At 32.4% G+C, this 21,810-nt stretch overlaps 2 protein-coding genes across 2 annotated transcripts; one reads left to right on the top strand and one right to left on the bottom strand.

The window, feature by feature from the left end:
- Positions 1-42: 42 nt before the first annotated feature.
- LOC110693617 (WD repeat-containing protein 87-like) lies at positions 43-3,861 on the bottom strand. Its single transcript, XM_021870757.1, has 8 exons — positions 2,627-3,861; positions 2,418-2,507; positions 1,846-1,905; positions 1,687-1,726; positions 1,474-1,567; positions 828-887; positions 649-740; positions 43-548 (listed from the first exon to the last, which is right to left on the bottom strand). Exons 1-8 carry the CDS (start codon positions 2,740-2,742, stop codon positions 462-464), a joined length of 639 nt encoding a protein of 212 aa, XP_021726449.1. The 5' UTR covers positions 2,743-3,861; the 3' UTR covers positions 43-461.
- A 3,329-nt stretch (positions 3,862-7,190) lies between these two features.
- On the top strand, positions 7,191-11,219 carry LOC110693614 (E3 ubiquitin-protein ligase RMA1H1-like). The gene is made up of 2 exons (XM_021870754.1): positions 7,191-7,419; positions 10,264-11,219. The coding sequence occupies exon 2, from the start codon at positions 10,290-10,292 to the stop codon at positions 11,016-11,018; it is 729 nt and encodes a 242-aa protein (XP_021726446.1). The 5' UTR covers positions 7,191-7,419; positions 10,264-10,289; the 3' UTR covers positions 11,019-11,219.
- The last annotated feature ends 10,591 nt before the right edge of the window (positions 11,220-21,810 follow it).

Here is a 21,810-nt window from a genome sequence, read left to right as displayed (position 1 = left end):
TTCAAAAGCGTGTATGTTAACAATATACAGCAGAGATTTCTGTTGCAGCAGACAATGTATTGTTCTGCTTCACTAAAATTCAAAAACATGCCAGGACTGACACCTGATAGAAGATAAATGGTTACTCGACTATACGATAACATTGCAGAGTCAATAATAGACCTTACCCGACACTACGATAGTACAATCTATTTCCTCGTGCTTTGACAGTTGTTATTAAGCTGATCAAAGAGTCTCCTAACTAATCTGCAGGAATTTACAGCACAAGCGCCACTTGCTTCTAATATATGTAGATAATGTATGTCTACTTCATTGTAATTCAGTCACTACTCATGTTGCAAGGTTTGCTTGAAGGAAAGCAAAAGGCTAATCGCCTATACAAAGACATTGCAGAATCAAAAGTTTTGTCGTTCTCTACATTAATGTAGGTGAAAGATAAGGTCTTAAACCATAACACTCTTTTACTCATCTTGTGCAAATTCGTCATCTGAACCAGTCTCGAGAAAGGATCCCAGAGTCTTCCTTAGAAGGCTGAAAGTTTTGTCGTCCTGTTCCAAAATAGAGAGCAATGTGTCTGTAAGAATGTTCCCAACAATTGGAACGCTTAAAAGAGTAAGGTACTTGTATCTGATGAAAATATAGGCGCACCTGTTTCTTCTTCTTCAAAGACTCCTCCAACTCAGCAATTTTGTCTGTGCACGCCTTTTCCTTTTCTTGTATCATGCTCTTCTCTTTCTTCCCTGAAATCAAACAAAATGGGGATGTGTTCTCTTGTGAGGAACTGCAATCATGAAATTAGAAGAATAGAAGGGTGTCTTGTAGCTCACTTTGTTGTTCATATCGCACGAAGAGCCTTTCCTTCCCTTCTTCATATTTGGAAATGGTATCTGTCAGGAACGAAGTATATAAACATCATTAGTTATAGAAAAATACTCCTATCACGTTTTCTCTAACTCCATAGCAATGTAAGTAAATCACAGTGGCAGACTGGCAATCACCATGAAGTATACTAGATTACACCAGGAAACTACACATTAGAAAACCATTTTTATCAAAGAAAGCACTTGATCAGTTTTCAGTACTGCAGAAATCAAGACCCTCAGCTAGATATCAAATTCATAATTAGCATATTCAAGAGCCCAAGACGATGTATTTTTGGTTATCAATTATGTATGATGCCTAATGAATTTTATGCTTGTAGCTGCATTATTCAACAGAAAAGCTGCTTAAGAGTTAAGAGCAATGAGCCAAAAAGAGAATTCAGCGATCTTCCTAGTCTTAACAGCCAAAATCAAGAAACAATGACTGTGTAATGCGCCCAAGGGAGTGGGGGTTGCAAAAGGCCAAGTAATCTCAATTTCATTTACTAGCATCATCTTAGAACCTTTTACTAAATTATTGAACTATGCTTCATTTTTGTAGCTTGTCAAATATGCATAAGACAGTAAGTAGTAGGTTAACAAGGATTTATACCCTTCAGTGATTGCAGATATGTTGCTTTCTCTTTGCTGAATTTCTCATAAACTCCTTGGAAATTGACAGTCTCTTCCTTCAGTGCATTTTCACACTGAAAAACCAAACAATAATACATTCATCAGATATTTGTTGAGCTTCCTGTACCAAAGAACAAACTTAATTAAACCAGAACGACCGAGGATTGAATTTGGTATCTGGGTATATGATCACCTCCTTTGAGCTCTTTGTCAATGCCTTTGCAAAAGTTTGCCTGAAAATACAAAATTCGAAGGTGAAACATTAGGCATTTCACTCAATTCAGTGAATTCAACATTGACAATTCTCCATATTCTTGCCACTCAGCATACTAAACCACAAAATCACTTCTACCTTTCTTTTTCAATCTTTGCCTTCAGCTCCTCAAACATAGACTTGATCTCAGAAGCGACACTGATCGAAAAACCAACTAATTTAGTTTCAATTTGTAGTTGCAACTAACCAGCAATTCGAACAATAGCAAATAGGCAAATATCCAGCAAAATAGGCAAAATTCTAAGAAATTTTGAAGATGATACTAAAAATTCAGCAGAATTATGAGCTCAAATTTGATTAGAGTATCTTAGATACTTATCTCAAAATCAATTTACTACTCTCATCAAACTATATGAGTAATTTCACAAAAGTTATAAATCGGACAAATTGTCAAAATTTCTGGAGAAAATCCGACGCATAGTTGCAGAAGTTATGTTTATTACAATCAGTAATTATAATGCATATATAATCAACTGCAAAATGTGTAAATGTTAACATTAAGCAACTTCAAGTCTATAATTTCAATTCATTCATCAATCAAACGTAATAGATTGCGATTAAAACTGAAATGAAGACAACAATTCGAAAATTCCAGAAAACAAAATTTTACTTCAGAAATTCAACAAATGAAACAGGAAAACAAAGCAGACCTAGAAATAGTTTCTTCCTTCTTCTTCTGGCCGTCTTTTGCAGCTTTTTCTCTGATTTGTTGCAGCACTGAGAAAATTCCTTTGATCTCGCTGAAAATTACGCCGAAATTTACAAATATAAGGCCGAATTTTCCGAAATTTACAACAAATTTCGAAAGATAATATCAAAATAAAGCGATTAAAACAAGAAATTTGAAGAAGTTTGAGACCTGGAAAGCTCGTTGTCGAAAATGTCGTCATCTTCCTGAAACTCTCGCTTTCGTTTATCGGACTGCTGAGCTTCAGCTTCTGTTCGCTTCTTGCCGCTCCCTTTCGCCGCCGACATTGCAATAGGATTCTTATTTTAGAGAGAGAAAGAAGAGAGAGAGAGAGAGTTAGGTGTTGAGTTGAAAATGGCGATGACAATGGAGGTTGAGTTTTTGAAAGTGGCGAGAGAGTTGGGAGTTCCCGCGATATAAAATGAGAATTTTTTGAGTTCGATTGAAATGTTTGGATTGAATTAAATGAGACGGGTAAACAATTAAGCGGGTCAGACCGGACTGATTGTGATTATGGGCTGGTAATTGAGTGGTTGACTAGGTTAAATCCATTAGCCAAATTCCGATTCTCCATTCTTCTCAACAAAATTTTGGGGGTTACTACATGCTTCGGCATTGTTTGATTCAACGGGTCAATTTCGAGTCAAGATTACAAGATTTGTCGAGTCAGGGTCATGTTTAAGTCGAGTCAATTTCGAATTAGTTCTTATTAGGTTTGTATAAATCCGTATTGTATCAAAATGGGTTTGACTTGGTTGAATTCAAGTCAAATGACTTTTGGTCAATTAATTTCGGTTTGATTGATTTCGATTCGTTTTAGTTTAATTAGAATAAGGTTGATTTGGTAAATAAAAATACAACATACGAAGTTTCTCACACAATATATCGGTGGAATTGTAATCATCTAATATGATTTACTAGGTTTGTGTATCATGTTTTTATTTTTATTTTTTTTTTTATTTTTTTTGACAGGATGTATTCATGTTACATTGTTATTTATGTATGATTTTATGTTAGTTGTGAGAGATATTTTATCTTTCATTCTTTTGATGTGTCAGCATTGATATATTATGGAGTATAATGTAGTGCACAAACTCTTTTTGGTGTTTGACAAATAGCTATTTGCCAATCTTTTGGTTTTTAAAATTTGATTGCACAGTTAAAAAATATGTTTAATTGTTGGCTTTCTAGCTAGCTAGCTCTCAGTCAAAAGTCAAAAGTTAAAAGCTAATTTTTTACTTAAAAACAACTAATTAAGAGCCACAACTAATGTTGAAACTCATTATAGCTCATTTGTATGAGTGTCCCACATTAAAGAAAAAGGAGAGATGATATAATAAGGTAGAGGAGTTACTCGTACTATTACCAATTGATCAAACAAATTATGTAAAACCACGATTGCTAAACAACCCTGTTATTTATGAGTTATGGCCTAACTAATAAATAATGGATTTTTTTTAAAGTAGAGCAAATTAATTAAAATTTGTACAGTAATAGAATATGAGATCATAGACTAAGTGAGTAATTAATTAACAACAAAGTTATAATTATATATGTTTAACATTGATGACGGCAAAATATTCAAAATGGTGGCTTAAGAGGAAAACATGATTTAACTCAAAGCCGCATATCATTGTGTCATGCAGACTTGCAGTTCCTGCGTGTCTAAATGAAATTTCATTCATTTAGGGTCTATTTAGTTCAGCTCCTATCAGTTAAGTTTAGAATAGGCTCTTAGTATGTTTTGTTCATATGCTTTTAATTAGATTTATGACCTACACGGTAGCTACGACACAGAAAATAGTGCACTATTTCATATCTACTTTAATTTGTGGTCATATTATGTGTGTTTTTATTGTCATATCATCATAGTTGGAGGCGTCAATTCGAGTACTCGGTTCAATTTTGATATGATAAGATCGAATCTATATAATTTTGTTTGGGTTAATTTCAAATCGGATTAGTCAGATTAGTTTTTAACGCCTCCATCACTTTATTCACAATGGTTCTAATCTACTCTGATCCGTACAAAAATCCATCAAGTAAACAAAGAAATAAGATAATAATGAATCGATTCACTTGCTAAATTAGTTTTGTCAGTTAGTTAATGCATCTGTCAAGAGACTGAAAACGTTCAACTCACGTACACTCAAGTAATTAAAATAATTTGTAAACACTGAATTAATAACTTGTCAAAAAAAAATAATGAATAAAAGACGTTTAAGCAACTAATTACTTTTTGTGTTTAATTCTGCAATAATGCAGTAAGTAAGCTGATGATAACGTAAAAAAAAGGTACTGTACAAAAGTAGTAAGTAATACGTAATTAGATCTTAGCTCGACCTCATTGCACATGACAAACCGACCTGCATTAGTTGAGGCATGTGGGTTTTTTTGACCATTTGCTAATTTATTGGTGTCTGTCTCTATTAATCATGTTCACTTACTTGGGTAGTCCGTTATTATATAGATGAAGTCAACAATAATATGGTTGACTAATAGCTTAATTAATAATTAATTAACTATTAATTTAAAATATTACGGAGTATTAATGCCTTAATGGATTACATTACGGAGGAGTATAAGTAATTTAAATTAGTACTGATGTAGTTCCCTCAAAAAAAATTAGTACTGATGTAGTGTTTATTCCTTTACAATCTATTTTTAGATTATGTGTTGTTTTGCTTAATTGTGTGGCAATTAAGCAAGATTAGGTGGGAAGATTGTATTGATTTAACATTAGTGCTTGAAATAAAGACTAAAGACCAATTCATAATGTTAGATAATTAAGTGAGAACAATTGATTAGTAATTTTTAATACTTGTAATAACTAGATAAAGTGATTCATTTTAGTACTGGTATAAGAATTTCAAATATCAAATAAAGTTAACAGGAAATTCATTCACAAGTTTTGCAAGTTTAAGTGGGTAAACTGACTGCATTTAGTCTTCAATAATTTTTTAAAAAAATGAAAAATGAAAAAAGTCTTCAATAATGTGATTTTGCACATTTGAAAGATTTTCTTTACACTTTGAGATGAAAAAAACAAGAGAAAGTATTGCGTCACTTCAGATTAACCAAATATTTCGTCAGTCTAACATATTTTGTTTAAGAAAGAGAAGGTATTGATGCACGAAACATTGTCGCACCCAATACTTTGTGAAAAAACAGATAATGAAAAGGTTCAATGACTTCAATGTTTTTTTTTTTGGTAAATTCTTAAGCAATAACTTCCTTTCTCTCTCCTCTATCTCACTTAACCACCACTGGGACCACCCTCTAACTACCGCATGACCATTACACGACCCCCAATACCATCATCCGACCACTACTACCACCAATTAACCACTGCATAGAGGTGATCATTAGGCGGGGATGGGGCGGGTTTGAGCCAGGCCAAAGGCCTAAAATTTAAGGCCTAAAATTTTCGGTCCATTTCTCGCTCGGGCCAAAGTTCGGGCCAAAACCCGGCCATTTGTGTGGGCTTTTTGGGTTGGACCCAAAAAATCATCTAAAAGGGCATTAAAGTGTTTTCCCAAGTCCGCTCTTTTTTTAAAAAGAAAATCAGACCAGGCTGGGCCCAACCCAATTTCAGCCGGAAAAAAAGGCTACACAAAACCCGTCCAAAATTGGTCGGGCTACATATGATCAAGTCTACCACACGCACAATCATTAGTCTTGCTACTCTGTTAGACGACCGTCGTACCTCTGCAAGCACCACCTTTTCCCTTTAGTATGACACACTTTACATATGTCCTACTAGGGTGTCTTTTGTTTGACGGACCAGTGTACACTCACGATGATGGTCGAATGATAGGCGAGGCCATGGGAAGGGAGGAGAGAGAAGGAAATAGTGGCCGTGGAAGGGGAGGAAAGACAAAAATGAGTGATATAAACAATATTTTGTTAATACAGGATATTAACCGGGTTTTGCTCCTCCATCGTCCTCTCACTTTCAAAGTGGTCATACTTAACCAATTATTATTACTATAAACCAAAATCGTAGATTCTATAACTATACTCATCTATTGAAAAACAATCCTAAAAATGTCAATGTGGCACGTGTATCTCAATTTTGCACTAACATAATGCATAATAACACATCATAATTCAATATGCAACGCGTATCTCTAGCATATTTTTGTTTCATGTCATGAGAACAAAAAATACATACAATTTGAATACAAGACCTCATTGAATAAAGACCAACCTACTATCAATTTACCATGTAAGATAGAAACTAATCATGTTCTCTACCTATACACATAAATATATAAATACATATAATATAATAAAAGGTCATTGTATTATTATAATTTACAGATAATAAAAATAATTCTTTCAAATTCAAAAAATAATCAATGTAACACCCGGAGCAACGTCGGCTAAACAGTGAACACTAGTTGAGGTATAATTACTTGTTAGTTGTAAGGGCGGAGCCATGGGGGTGGGGGGGATGGTGGAGGCCTCGTAGATAGGTACAATAAAGGTGGACTTATAACTTTCTACTGTATAGCTTAGTGGTTAGAGTGAAATATCTGAGCTTTATCTCATGTTGGTCTAGTGTTCAATCCTCATGAGTGTCATGTTTATTCCTATTAAGTATAGTCAAATCTATTTTATAATATCGCAAATATCATCCAAAAATAAGTGTAGCCACGCCTTTCTCCTGAGTCCCCACAATCTTAAAAGACGCACTTAATACTAATTTAAAAATCTACCTGCTCAATGCTGCTCACTACCCCTATTGAGTATTGATAAAACCCACACAAATTACAAAGTTACAACGACAATTGCCAGCTTACTTTCAATTCTAAACGTCTCCTTCTTCTTTTCTCTCTCCTATTCACATTCTCTACATCTTCCCCTTTCTCTCTCCTACTTTTCCTTCCTCCATTCTTCAACTTTTACCCTCTTTCCTTCTCTTCCTTGTACAATTTGCTGCTCTGCTCTCCTCTTTTCTGGTATTTTTTCTCTCTTTCTCTCTCCTACTTTTACTTTCTCCTTGTTTTTTTCTTGCTTGACATTAAATCAGTACTAATTTCAGAATTCATGGCTTTTTTTTTTGGTTGCTAATTTAATTAATCGTGATTGAGTGCCTGTTAATTGCCTTTAGCTCTAATTTTGAGTTTATTTTTGTTTACTTTTTTTTAAGCATAAAATTGGAGCGAAGAAATACCCAATCTTATGGGTATGACGCTTTTATCAATGACAATCTGATATATCATATTAGATTTGTTTGAATAATTTCTATTTATATTTTAGTAAAGATCTTGCTAATGGAGCGTTAGATCAAGATCTTACTGCATTAATTAAGGAATGCATGCCAAAATCAAGCATCCATCCGTATAAGTAATGTTCATTTTAATGTAATAATTCTACTTTTAACTTCGATAATTAGATAGGTTAGTGCTTATATTTGTAGGTTGATAAACTGTTACTTGTTAACGTTTCTTTTATCAAAAAATTGTTTAAAAAAAAAAAAAAAAAAGAGGTGTTAAAGAAACGTAATTAACAGAGAGGATGTATGATTGTATGGTGTGAACAAAAAAAAATAAAAAATAAAAAAGCTGACAATGTAAGAGATTTTTTTATTTTATTTTATTGAAGTATTTAAAATGTACGGTAATTTGGTAAGTGACTGAGAAAGACGAGGTGGAATCGGCTAGTTTATCTGTTATGTGATGAGGTACGAAGGACGGAATGTTAGTGCTAAACTAAATAGTTCAAGGAGGAAATTGATTTCAACATACCATTAATTGATTTTGGTATACCCCTACGAATAGAAAACTGTGTTCTCATGTAGAGGTGCGCCAAAATCAATTTTTGTGAGCCAAAATCATTTCCCGTTTAGGGACAATAAGATAAGATAAGTCAAATTCAGATGAAGAGAACATTATCTAAGTTGGTTAATATGTTATTGTTCTCGTAATATAATAGGGCTATGGGAAGTTCTAAGTTGGATGACTTGGATTTATATGTAGAATAATGGAATATTTGGAGATTAAGCTAGGTGATGATGTTAGTATTTGGTATGCTTTCATTTTCGAACCGCAGGGTACTAGATAATAGATGAAGGAACTGGCTATTCGTTTTTTCAGAAGGTTAAATAGTTTTATGTCACAACTCACGAGTTCAACAAATTGCGATTGATAATTCTAATTAATAATGCTAAATTTGTCTAATGTACCGTCTAGAAGGTTAAGAGAAATATTATATTTTTCGAGAGTGATGGATTGATTTATTTTCTAATCAGTTTTGATATTGACTCGACATAATTTATATTTTAGTGTGTATTAGTGGGTGCATTTATCTATTTTGGTCCATATATATGAAAGTGCTAGATGTATTGAATTTCTACAGGGGATTAAGAAAATTCATTTGGAGGTCCCAAGCAATTTAGTCAAATGATTAGAATATTTCTAGTGATGTTCAATTGCTCATGTACCAGCAGTCCAGCATTGAATGTCTAGTTTTGAAATTGTCACTTTTGGCCTTGCTATTTGTTGTCGTAGTGTTATAATCCGTTTTGTTAATCATCTCCGTAATGTGGCTTCTAATTACAATGCTTCACACGAGCGAATATCCATACAACTAGGAATCTCAGATTGGTGGTAGTTTTGAGGCATTGGTAGACATTTGGTTACATAAATTTTATTGTTTACACAAATTTTATTGTTTACTAAACCACCCGTACAAAAAAAAAAAATTCTGTATGGGGTAAACCACCGTGCCCATATTCATTGTCTACAATTATGTTAATTAGATTTATGCACAAACCATGACATCAATAGAGGTGGCTTTCCTTATCTGTTTGTTCTTTGAACTATCCCTACAATTTATTCAATGAGTCAAATTACTGGGAATATCATATGTCTTCATGTAGCTGTTCAGGGAAAGGGGTTGTTGTATTCCATTTTTGATTGTTGATTGCTGGGCAAGGCACATGATTTGAGGGTATATAAAGGGTTGAAGAAGAACTAACATAATTATTTGGTGTGCAACCTTTATGTCATTTGCTCTCTATTATTGTCATGAATGTCTTTCATTTGTAATAGGGTTGTTTTAGATTGTAATGGGTGCTTTGTTCTTCCTTTTAAGAAAGGTTATTTTTAAGTTTCATAAGCTCCTTTCTCCATGAATTTTTTCACAGGACAAAACTTGAGGTAACATAGGCAAGTTGCTTCTCGAAATATAATCATAGATAATATTAATACTTGAGATTATTATGAGAATGTGATCCCTAGAATGAGATCTCTTTTGAAATATTTCAAGGGTGGATTAATGAAAGAACAAAACTAAAAATTTCGGATTATTCATATCCCGTTAATTAAAAACCCCAGGAAGGCTGGAATATCATGTCAGTTGTCTTTTGTGGGAGTTGCTAATTTTAGGATCTGTAGCGTGAGAGGAGAGCTAAATAAACTCATTCTTATCCATCCACCAGCATGATTGGGACAGTGGTCCCTGGAATTAGTTCTATATTTAAACACATAATTAAATATCTGATACTTTAAATTTTATCTTCTTTGGATCTTTGGATGAGCTATATTAGGCTTTTAGCCTCCTTGAACATGATCCAGCTATGCTATGGGCCCTTTGATGTTATTATATATCCGAATTTTGCTGCATAATTGATTGAAGCATGTTATATCCATATGCTAATGCATGTAGTTTATTTCTAATATTCTACCATCTTCATCTAACATTTCTATCATTTTTTCGTAATTGTGTGTGCAAACTAATTTTTACATTGATGATAAATAAATAGTCATTTTAACTCATGTAGCCACTGTTGTTTCCTTCAGGGATATAGCTTATAGACTGTTAATCCATGGAAGTCGAAATGCGGTATGATCAGAAATGGAAATCTATCCCAGCTGCACCAAAAGAAGCCGAAAATCTCAATGGCTCTTTTGACTGCAATATCTGCTTGGATTTTGCTAATGAGCCTGTAGTCACCTTATGTGGGCACCTATACTGTTGGCCTTGTATTTACAAGTGGTTTCATGTTCAGAGTGCCTCTCTTTCATCAGATGAGTATCCACAATGCCCAGTTTGCAAGGCCGAAATCTCTCACACAACCGTGGTTCCTCTATATGGCCGAGGTCAATCCCTGAGCAACCCTGAGCTAGAGGCTAAGGCCTGTTCCCGGGATATGGGCATACCTCCAAGACCACCAGCTTGTGGGACCCGTGCACTGCTAAATGCAGCTGAACACCCCAATCACCAGCTTCTCCCATACCGAAATCCTTATCAACGACCCTATGCTACAGGCTATCTTGGGTCTGAAGAACCAATTTCTTCCCCTTCATTACTCAACCAAAGGAATGATAGAATTGCAAATGTCTTTCAACCTGCTGTTGATGGTATGTTCGGGGAGATGGTCTATGCAAGGATGTTTGGCGACTCACAGAGCTTGCATACATTTCCAAATTCATATAATGTAGTAGGGGGCAGTAATCCAAGGTTAAGAAGGCAAGAAATGCAAGTTCACAAGTCCTTAAATAGGGTTTCAATCTTCCTTCTCTGTTGCTTCATACTTTGCCTGGCTTTTTTCTGATTATTTGTACTTTTAGGCAGGCAGATAATTATTTGTACCATTTTGTATATAGCGGAAATAGGTTATTTGGCCAACATGATTCGTCGACATTGCTTCATATACTAATTACTAAGGGTGTTGATTACTGTAAGAAATATCGAGGTTTCACTTTGTGGTCATTTGTTCAATGCAGCAATATCAAATATGCTACTCCTTATAAGATGTTACAGACTACTGTAATAAATAGTATGAACAACATTGCAACTAAACTGAATCAACTGTATTAGTTGCGTTGCGGCTCTTTACAAATTACAATGTGATTCCTAGGTGTTCTACAGCCTTTGAAAAGACCTCCAGAGTGTGATTCCCTGACCTTAGTGATTAAAGGTGAGCCGTGATGGTCTGGTACTCTGGTACCGGAAGGATTCAACAATGTGAAGCAGCATAATAGACATTGAGCCTATACACGCGAGGTCCTTTAGCAAATCTCATCACAACTTAGACTATTGCAGGTAATTAGTTTAATTCTGAATGTCTTTCATTTTCTCTCTGTTTTTTCTACCCCGGTCCTACTGTTATGGTGTTGGCACACTGAGATGATCTATTTCCTCCGTTTGCTTCATGGCACAACTCAAAGAAGCTCATAGAGGTCGTTTGTCCAATTGTCCTTGAGTAACTAATTACTTATGCAATCACTCTGAGGAACAATATTGTCCTGGACTCCCGGTTGCTGTAGGAGAGAACAGATATTTCTCAAGTCTTGAACCTCCCATCCATACAACTTGTATGTATTCCATTTTCTCTCCTCGTATTATACAAGCCCGAACTTGGTCATAAAAAGTGTGAGGCACTTGAGACCCAAAAGGTTTGAGAAGCCAAGGCGCTATACATTAAAACAAAGGCTTGGCACATTAGACATTACTTTCTCTCCTTTATGCAGACAGAGGCTTGATATGGGTAAAAGCAAGGTTTTAAGGCTTGACCCAAAATGGTAAGATACTGAAAATCAAGAACTTCTGTACATTGGTACCAGATGACACACTACGCTTGTCATAATGCAGGTTCGATTTGTTTAGTTTCACTTCATGTGTTTTGTATTGTACTCCTAAAATAATCGGAGAGCCCATGAATGAGCAGGATAAAAAAAAAACTAGCATCAGTATTTTGTGCACCATTATATATTACATAGAGTCTATTTTATGAAGCCCAAAATAAAACTGTAAATGTGTATATGAGCTTATTCAGAGTGTAAGAGCTTTAAAAGTGCAATAGATTCATGGTTTTATTGCGATTTTATACAATTTACACGACTACTGCATGACCTTCATTGATTTACTACCTCATAGTGCAACTCAGCACCAGGGTACCACTTTTAGCTACTTAAACATACATTATACGTACATAGCATAGAGACTGTCTTCATACACTGACAGACTGACTTCAGTAAAACTTGCTAACAGACTGTCTCTTGTCACGGTGTTCACAGATCATCAAGCCATTATATATCCGAGCAGCCTCAAAGCTGTCAATGACCTTCTCTTTTTGAGGGTGAACATGAATATGGTGAGTTTGCCCTATTTTCCGCCCATTTCGCCTTTCTAGTTTCTCCAACAACATGAAACCTTCTATGCTTACTTGTGCAAGCTTGCTAGGAGGTGCCATTTTTTTTGGGGTATATACTATATACTTGTTAACTCTACCAAGTTTTCGTGTTAAGTGACACTCTTTGTTGCTGTGTTATGTCCAGTTACATGGCCTCTATATATAGCACAGGATCGATCAGATTCTACAATTTTTGATGATAAAAGAGTGAATTCTGCAGCATATAATGCAGAAATATTACATATTCTGTATTCCTAAGTTTTTGTGGTGTATGTAAGGTAGTTAGAGGAAAAGGCGATATTTCTGGTTGACTGTAGTAGGCATCTCTGTGATTCAAATTGCTTAATTTAGCAAAATACTGATCGACATAGAAGAATATCGAATCGAATCACGTATTATGCAAAAATGTACAAATGGAGGAAGCTTGTGAGTTCTGCAAGAATTTTATCTAGCCGTCCAAATATGTTCAGATTAGAAATTCCCCTGCATAGAAGAGAAATAAATTTTTTAGATATTTTCATGGTTTGGGATTATAAGGAATTATTATGTAAAATAAAAGGGAAAAAAAGAGATAAAATGGAATATTGTGTAGTATATGCCTCAAAAGGATAATCAAAATGATGCACCTCATAAATTATCCCTAAATTTTTCTCATTCACATTTGGATATATCAAAGATTAGGTACTTCCACACAACAATTAAAGAATACATTCTAGAAAGTTGATTGAATGAATTTAGAAAAAATGGAGATCTAACAATTAAAACCTGATTGTATGGATACCTATTTCTAGGTAAACTCAAACCACTTGAGTGTACAATAAGTATGTCGAATGATTCTTAACAGACTTGAGAAAGGCCAATTGAGACTTATGGTGATATTGCGCGCAATTAATTTGATTACAAACACTTATAAAGTCTATTAATAAGTGTTGCATAGATCTAGATCTGTTTATTTTGTTTGAATTATTGACTCCAATTATCCTTCTCGGGTTGGTTCATCCCTTGAATGTTCTCCTCTTTGTTGGCTTTATTTTTCCGAGTTTTGAACCCTAGATTGAAGATTCAGTACATGATCAAAGCCATTTTATTAACTCCAACAAGAATGGATGACAGAATAGAGGCCTATCTTGTAGAATCACAATAATCTGCGTTAGCACATTAGTGGTGCAACAATAGCCAAGGTAGCACGCATGTTGAAAAACGTACTAATGTTCAAAATAAGTACATGATATTACATATTTACATGCCATACTTTTTGCTAGCAAATATATCTTCAAAATTGTAAACATTAATCGAAGAAAAAAATTGTTTGTGATAATCAAACGACTTTTATTGTGATATTAGACATCCATAAGTACATGATTCTCATTAAACATTTACCACATAGTGCTTCTCAAGCACCAGGGTACTTCGCTAGCTAGGTACTCAACACATTACATGACACATATATTTACAATAACATCAGTAAAACTTGTTCATAGGCTGCTTCTTGTAATAAGCTTCGCATATCATCACAACACCATACTTCTGAGCTGCCTCGAAACAGTCCATAGTGCTGTTTCTATCTCTCGGAGGGAATTGGTGAGGAGCTTGCCCTGCCCTTTGTCCATATCGCCTGTTGTATACCTCCATCATCATGTTCGCGTCCTTGTGAACCTTGGCATAGTAGTTGCTGCTAGGAGGTGCCATATTTTGTATTTTTATTTCTAGCTACTTGCAAATATTTTCTTGTTTTAGTAAGAGTGAGCTAAGATTTTCTTTGTTTTGTTATATGGATTATGAGTTGCCTAGCCTATATATAGCCCAGGCTAGTAGGTTAATGTTGAGATTCTATACTTTACTTGTTAAAAGATTAGATTCTTTAACATTAATCTAATAGAATAGTTGCACTGTCTTAAGTTTATTCCTTCAAAAACTTGTTAGTTTTTTATAGGATAGTGTCTAAATAGTAACTTACTTTAGTGTAAATTATCACAACATAATAAGATTTATTACTAGATTATTACTGATCAAATGATTCACAATATAGGAGATAAGGAGAATATTGTGAATGATATACAGAACGAAATGAAAGAGGGTTGTGGAATATAATCAAGAATATAATCAGGCCATTCAGATATTTCTAGATTAAATTAGATTTCCCTGGATAGAACAAAAGGGTAGTGTGAGATATTTTCATCTCTTTTTAACTAATACTCTATTAGGAAACATGAGAAGTAGTATATACCTCTAATTAATAAGATTAAATAATATTATCATCGTACCCTTATGGAGAAATTTCAAATGGGGTAAATAAATCAGCAACTTTTCATTAGATAAGTGTCTCATAAATGTTAAAATAATTACAAATTAAAATATACTAACTAGACATTTTTATTGATTTATTTACTGCAATTTATCAAGTAGATAAACTAGGGCAGGTTCCTCACCCCTTGTGTGGCTTTGATTTGGTGGGATTGAGATTCTAAAGGCACAAACCTCATGTTTAGGAATGACAACTGATCGAATTCGGGTTCATTGTGGCTAAATGCGAATCCAATCCGTTTAGTAAATGGACCCTGAAAAGTCCGAATCCGATCTGACTCGTAGTTTTCGGATCCAAATCCGGTCCGTTATACGGACCATCGAAATAATCCAAACATATATATATATATATATATATATATATATATATATATAAAATCTTTTTTTGTAATGTCATATACCTATAATTGCTTGTATTGTCATCATATCAAGTAAAGTTAAAATATAACATATTTAAATTATGAACTAAGTTTCATAATAAAATTTTGTTACAAAACAGGCAAACAATTGTCCCAAGTTATAAAGTATATGCTCATACTCTCGAATTTGGACTCGGATCAAGCTCCATCGGACTTTGCGTAGGGTCCAAGTCCGATCCGCCTCCTATTTGAATTTGAATCTATTTTATCGGATTCCGATCAGATTTTTGTTCTCCGAATCGAATTGGATTTGAATCGAACTCAGATTAAATTGCTATCCCTACTCATCTTGGTTAATTAAAAGAATTAAGGGCAATTGGTTCACAAAAATAAAGGTAAGCTATTTTGTATAAATCTAGAATGGGTTGGTGCATGGATAATGAGGATCCGTTGGATGATCGGATTACTGGAGGTAGCAACTACAGGGTTTGCTCCTCTCCTTTACATGCGGAGGCTTTAGCTCGCTTGTATGGGCTTCAATGGGCTTTACATTCCGGGATTCTGTCTCTTGCGGTTTTTACTGATTCACATAATCTGGTCTCCTTGCTTCGTGGAGAGGGTCAGGGTAGCATCGCTTATAAATGGCTTATTCGGAGAATTTTGCAACTTGCCTCGCGCTTCCAGGTTTGTGGTATTCATAAGGCGGATCGCCAGCGCGTCCACAGAGCTCACCAAATTGCCGGAGAAGCGGCAATTCACTCTATTTGTTTTAATATTAATATGTAGTTGTTTGTATCCTTTGTCAAAAAAAAAATTAATAAATAAATAAATAAATCTAGAATGACAAAAGGTCACAAAACGCAACCAATCCCCATTCAACCTTATTCCCGATCCGAGTTTAAACAGTTAAGAAATAATTCCCCTGCCTAAAAGAGAAAATTTAAGATATTTTCATGTCTTGGGATAATCAGGATTCAGGAGTTATGTCTCAAAAAAAAAAAAAAAAAAAAAAAAAAAAAAAAAAAAAAAAAAGAGGATAAGTGAAAAAGGAATAATGTAAATAAAGAAAAAAAAGATGCACCTCATTATAGTCATTTTGGTGATCCCTATCTAACATTTTCTTACACACCTAAGTGCATGTATTCAGAATTAGGTATATTTACACTTACACCCAAAGTTACAGAATACTAAGGCTCTATTCTCTTCAGACTCTCATTAACTTGTTGTAAGAATCTAAGACGGTTGAATAATTACTCTGAAAATATTTAAAAGTACCCTTAAATATTATAAAAGTTATCGATTAGTTAACATAAACTTTACCCTTAAAAATACTCATAAGTAATAGATAAATCATATTAGCCTTAAACTATGTATTTATTAGAAAATACACAATGAAATGCAATCAAACTCATTACTAATTAAAATTTAACCTTAAATGGGATAATCTTTCCATAAAACTTGTTAAAGTTAACGGAAGTGATCTATACAAAAACTATTTTTCATATTTTAATTTGAACCCTCGATTGAAGATTTTGTGCTTGATCAATTCCCTAACCCTTTTCATATCTAGCGAAAAAAAAATGTAGTAATTAACTCGAGGACGAAATTAGTGGCCTAACATGATGGTAGGATGACAATCTGCCTTAGCCGTTATATTAGTGGTGTAATAATAATAGCAAGGTATGTGACAAGCATGTTATTAAAAAAGTAATGCTCAAAATTAGCTGCTTAAAGGACTATAAATTTATTATTGGAGTTAAGCTTAATTATAAAGATATTGAATCAATTATAGATTCATAAACTTATGATTACGTGATTATTTTTTGTTCTTTATATCGATAGATTATTCTAACTTATTAGTAGAAAAAAATTGTAGTCTTAATTAAGTTAATAAAAGTCGATTAGCTAGATAGGTTTAAAAGGTTCAACAATTCAACTCGAGTTGATCCCATCTACAATATATGGTGTTTCAGTCTAGTTATGTACGAGTATGTGCTTTAGGTACTTAACATACTACGTGACATATATATTAATAGGCACATACAAAATTACAAAGTACATATATATTTACAGTAACATCAGTAAAACTTGTTCATAGGCTTCTTCTTGCGATAATCTTCGCATATCATCACACCACCATACTTCTGAGCCACCTCGAAACAGTTCATAGTAATGTTTCTATCACTCGGAGGGATCTGGTGAGCATCCTGCCCTGGCCTTTGCTTGTATTGCCTGTCGTATTGCTCCATCAACATGTACGCGTCCTTGTGAACTTTTGTGTAGTAGTTGCTGCTATGAGGCGCCATCTTTTGTATACTTAGTTCTAGCTATATTATAAATTTTTTCTTCTTCTTGTTTTTAGTAAGAGTGAGATTTTCTTCGTTGTGTAATTATGGATTATGAGGAGTTGCCTAGCTTATATATAGCTCAGGCCAGCAGGTTGTTAATGAGATTCCATACTTAATACGTCAAAAGATTAGATTCTTGAACAAAAAATTAGTAGAATAGTTACATTATTATTATCTTAGATTTATTCCATTGCGTGATCATTTTGTAAAACTTGTTAGTTTCTTATAGGATAGCTAGTGTCCAAATAATAACCTACTTTAATACAAATCATCGTTAAATTACAACAATATATTGCTAGATTATTGTTTGATTGATTAAAGATAAAGGAGAATATTGCGAATGATATATGTTTTGTACAAGTATAGAAGATTGTAGAATGCTGCAAGAATATAATCAAGCCATTCAGATATTTTTAGATTGGATCGGGTTTCCCCTGCTTAGAAGAAAAAGCTAAGATACTTTCATATCTTTTTAGCTAATACTCTATTAGGGAATACCACGTAGTATGTAGTAATTAATTAAGCACGTAAGAAGATTAAAACAGTATCATTGCCGTACCCTTATGGGATGTTTGACAAATACGGGTAAATGATTTAGGGTGTACCGTACACCTATGAATATTTTGTTCTCATTTTGATAATTATTTTTCATGTAATCATCAAATAAAGAACAAAAAATAACCTCTACCTATTATGAGGGCGTTTTTTCTATGTTTTTTATATATGGAGGTGTGTGCATATCAATTAAGGGTGTACCAAAATATTCAAGTTCACAAACAAGGTTGTATAGGGATAAAAGTAATGAATAATCTAAATATTTTTATCCCGAGCCATATTAATGAAAAAATGAAATACAGTGCATGAATATGCATATATACATGATAATAGTACCCCTATCCCGTTTTGCATTTAGTGAACTATTTATGATTAACTTGGATTATCAAAATGGATAGATAAGTAGATAACGAGGATATTATGGCGTATTTGGTAACAACTTTTGAATAATATAGGTTAATGATTATACACTCTTTTGAAAATTGAATATTGTATGTACACTTGCATAGCATATATCTATTATAAGATTAAAGTAATTTTTTTTTTATATATATATATATATATATATATATATATATATATATATATATATATATATATATATATATATATATATATATATATATATATATATATATATATATATATATATATACTTTTATAGTTGTTTAGTTCACACAAATAAGGTACTAGTGACTACTACTGGTAAAATAAGATTTCAAAAGCACAAATATCGTCTTGATTAACGGGTATTTAGTTTACACAAATAAAGTATTAATAAATCAAGTAACCAACCAAGTTACCAAACCCAATTTGATCCAACCCTATAATTTCTAAATTTTTCCTAATTTACATACAAATAGAAGGGAACCTTCCATCGAGATCATTTGGAGCACGGCCCTTGATAGTCGATAAACTATGATAATTAATTAGTTAATTAACTTAAATAATCTTAGGCCCCGTTCTTTAGAGCTGCTTTGCTCTGCTCTGCACTGATTTGCTGTGCTGAAATCTGCTTTGCTCTGCTCTGCTATGCTCTGCTTTGCTGAAATCTGCTCTGCTCTACTTCAATCTGCTCTGCTCTACTTAAAATTAATACTTAATATTAAATAATTATAATAATAATTAATAAATAATATTTAATAATAATAATAAATAAATAATAATAGATAACAATAATAAATATTAAATATTAAATATTAATTATATTATTTAATATTTATTAATAATAATTGTTATTATTATTATTATTAAAAAATAATTATTAATATTTAATAATAATAATAATAATAATAGTAATTATACTAATAGTAATAATAATACTTATAACTAATAATATTAATTATAATAACAATAATTGATTTTTATAATAGCAGTTAATATTAAGATAATAACTAATATTTAAATATAATACTAATTATTAATTTTTAATAATAATAATAATTAAATAATATTTAATAATTATAATTAATATAATAATAATAATTAATATTTAACTTTAAAAATTTAATGATTATAATAATAATGTGATAATATTAGTAGTAGTAGTAGTAATAATAATAATAATAATAATAATAATAATAATAATAATAATAAATATTTCTTTCAAAAAAATAATAATAATAATTAATATTTAATAATAATAATTAATATTTAATGATGATGATGATGATGATGATGATGATAATAATAATAATAATAATAATAAAATCTGCTCTGCTCGGCTCGGCTGAAATCTGCTCTGCTCTGCTCTGCTTTGCTTTGCTGAAATCTGCTCTGCTCTGCCTAGAAACTCAAAAGAACAGGGCCTTATTTTAATTATTTAATATTAGGATATATATAGTGATTAGTACTAACGAGAGATAAAGATTCAAATTGCGAAATCTCTAATATTTTTGGTCAACAGAGATTTACAATAAGCTAAAGAGAAATATTCTGACTGTCATCAATGACGAAAATATAAGATTCCAAACTACGTCATCATATTAACACTGACTATAGTGTTATAGCGTGTCAAATTATTTATGTACAAACCTTATGTGAACTACAATATTCTTTTTTAAACATTAATTAACACCATGTTGGTTGGCTGTCCGCTTGTTAAAAAACAAAGTAATCTTTATAATATACTGATTGATGAAGTAATTTCTGTAATAATGATCGAGTAATCCCCTATAACACCAATGAAATAACCCCTACAATACTAGCTGAGTAATCCCTATAACACTAACAAAGTAACTCCAATTATGCCTGGCCGACCTTTAGGATTTTGTGATTAATAATGTATTTGTGTTGATGACAAATTATAAGATTCCAAAATACGTCATATTAAATAGTTTTATAGCGTGTGAAATTATTTAACTACAAAGGTCACAAGAAATATGTACTTTTTTTTTTTTTTTTTTATTTATGGTGTTGATTGATAAAAGTGATAAATACTTTGATACCAAGTGTTTGTTCTTGTCTTTAAACTTAAGATGAAATTTTAAAGTTAGCTTGACTGACCTTAAATCGGCCAAATTAGTCAGATCAGATTCTACGCTCATGTAACAGTAAAAGCCAATTATTTATATACTCTATGTTTTTTTTTTTTTTTTTTTAATTTGAGTTAGGCAGTGATAATATTCACGTCTTAAACTTTCTCATTCAAAGTGCATGTATGAATTGAATGAAGAATATGGGAAACCTGTCTGAATGATATATTCTTACAGACAGATGGGATAAGCTTGTTGATTAATTAAGCTACATGTATATGACAGTCAAGCCGTCCATGTATGACTACTTAAACAGAAATTCTTGGGCGTATGTTCATAACTCTCATGAGTACCTATATGAGATAGGGATAAAAATATGGATATAGGAAAAACATTATAAGAAATAGTTAAAAAAAAAAAAAAAAAAGTCACTGCAAAATTAGAGTCTGTTCTGATTTGTTGAAGTGAGCTGAGCTGAATTGAATTGAACTGAATTGTTTATGAGAAAAGGAAATTAGGAACCTAAATGAACTAAACTTGAACTGAAATTAAGTTTAAGAGAACAAGTCCTTAGTGGGATTATCGACTGCAAAAAATAGTAGGGAATGCTAAGAACGATTAGTTAAAAAAAAAAAAAAAAAACCTTAAACCGACTCTAATTCCACAGTATAATATATAATCAATATTTATTGCTCAAGAAAGAATCCGATTTATTAAATTGTATGAGATCCATCTTAAAATATGTAAGGTAACTTATATAAACGAGCTAATATAGATTGTTTCTATTGGTTTTAATTTATTAACATAAATATTGAGTTATATAAATGTCACATTTATATAACATTTAAACCGGTTAATAACTTGAAGTATAAAATGACTTTTAAACTGATTAACTTGAATTATAAGGTCTTGATTTACGTATTTATGTAAATGATCAATTAGTTTAATAGACAGAGTATTAAAGAAAAATTTGAGATGTAATATTTTTTGCATTATTGGGTTTTAAGGCTCTCTTTTACCTCCAAATAATCTATTTGGGCACTTGGGTTTTCAACTATCAAGAAGTTAAGATGTGAGCTCGAGTAATACTCTCTAAACACATTTATTTATTTATTTATTTTATTATTATTATTTTTTTTTTAATTTAGAGAGCCACAAATAATAGGGATGA

This window comes from Chenopodium quinoa, unplaced genomic scaffold (genome assembly GCF_001683475.1).
Source record: "Chenopodium quinoa cultivar QQ74 unplaced genomic scaffold, ASM168347v1, whole genome shotgun sequence".
Lineage (NCBI taxonomy): Eukaryota > Viridiplantae > Streptophyta > Magnoliopsida > Caryophyllales > Amaranthaceae > Chenopodium > Chenopodium quinoa.
Note: the sequence above shows the minus strand (reverse complement) of the source record. Positions and strands in the feature narration are given on the sequence as shown.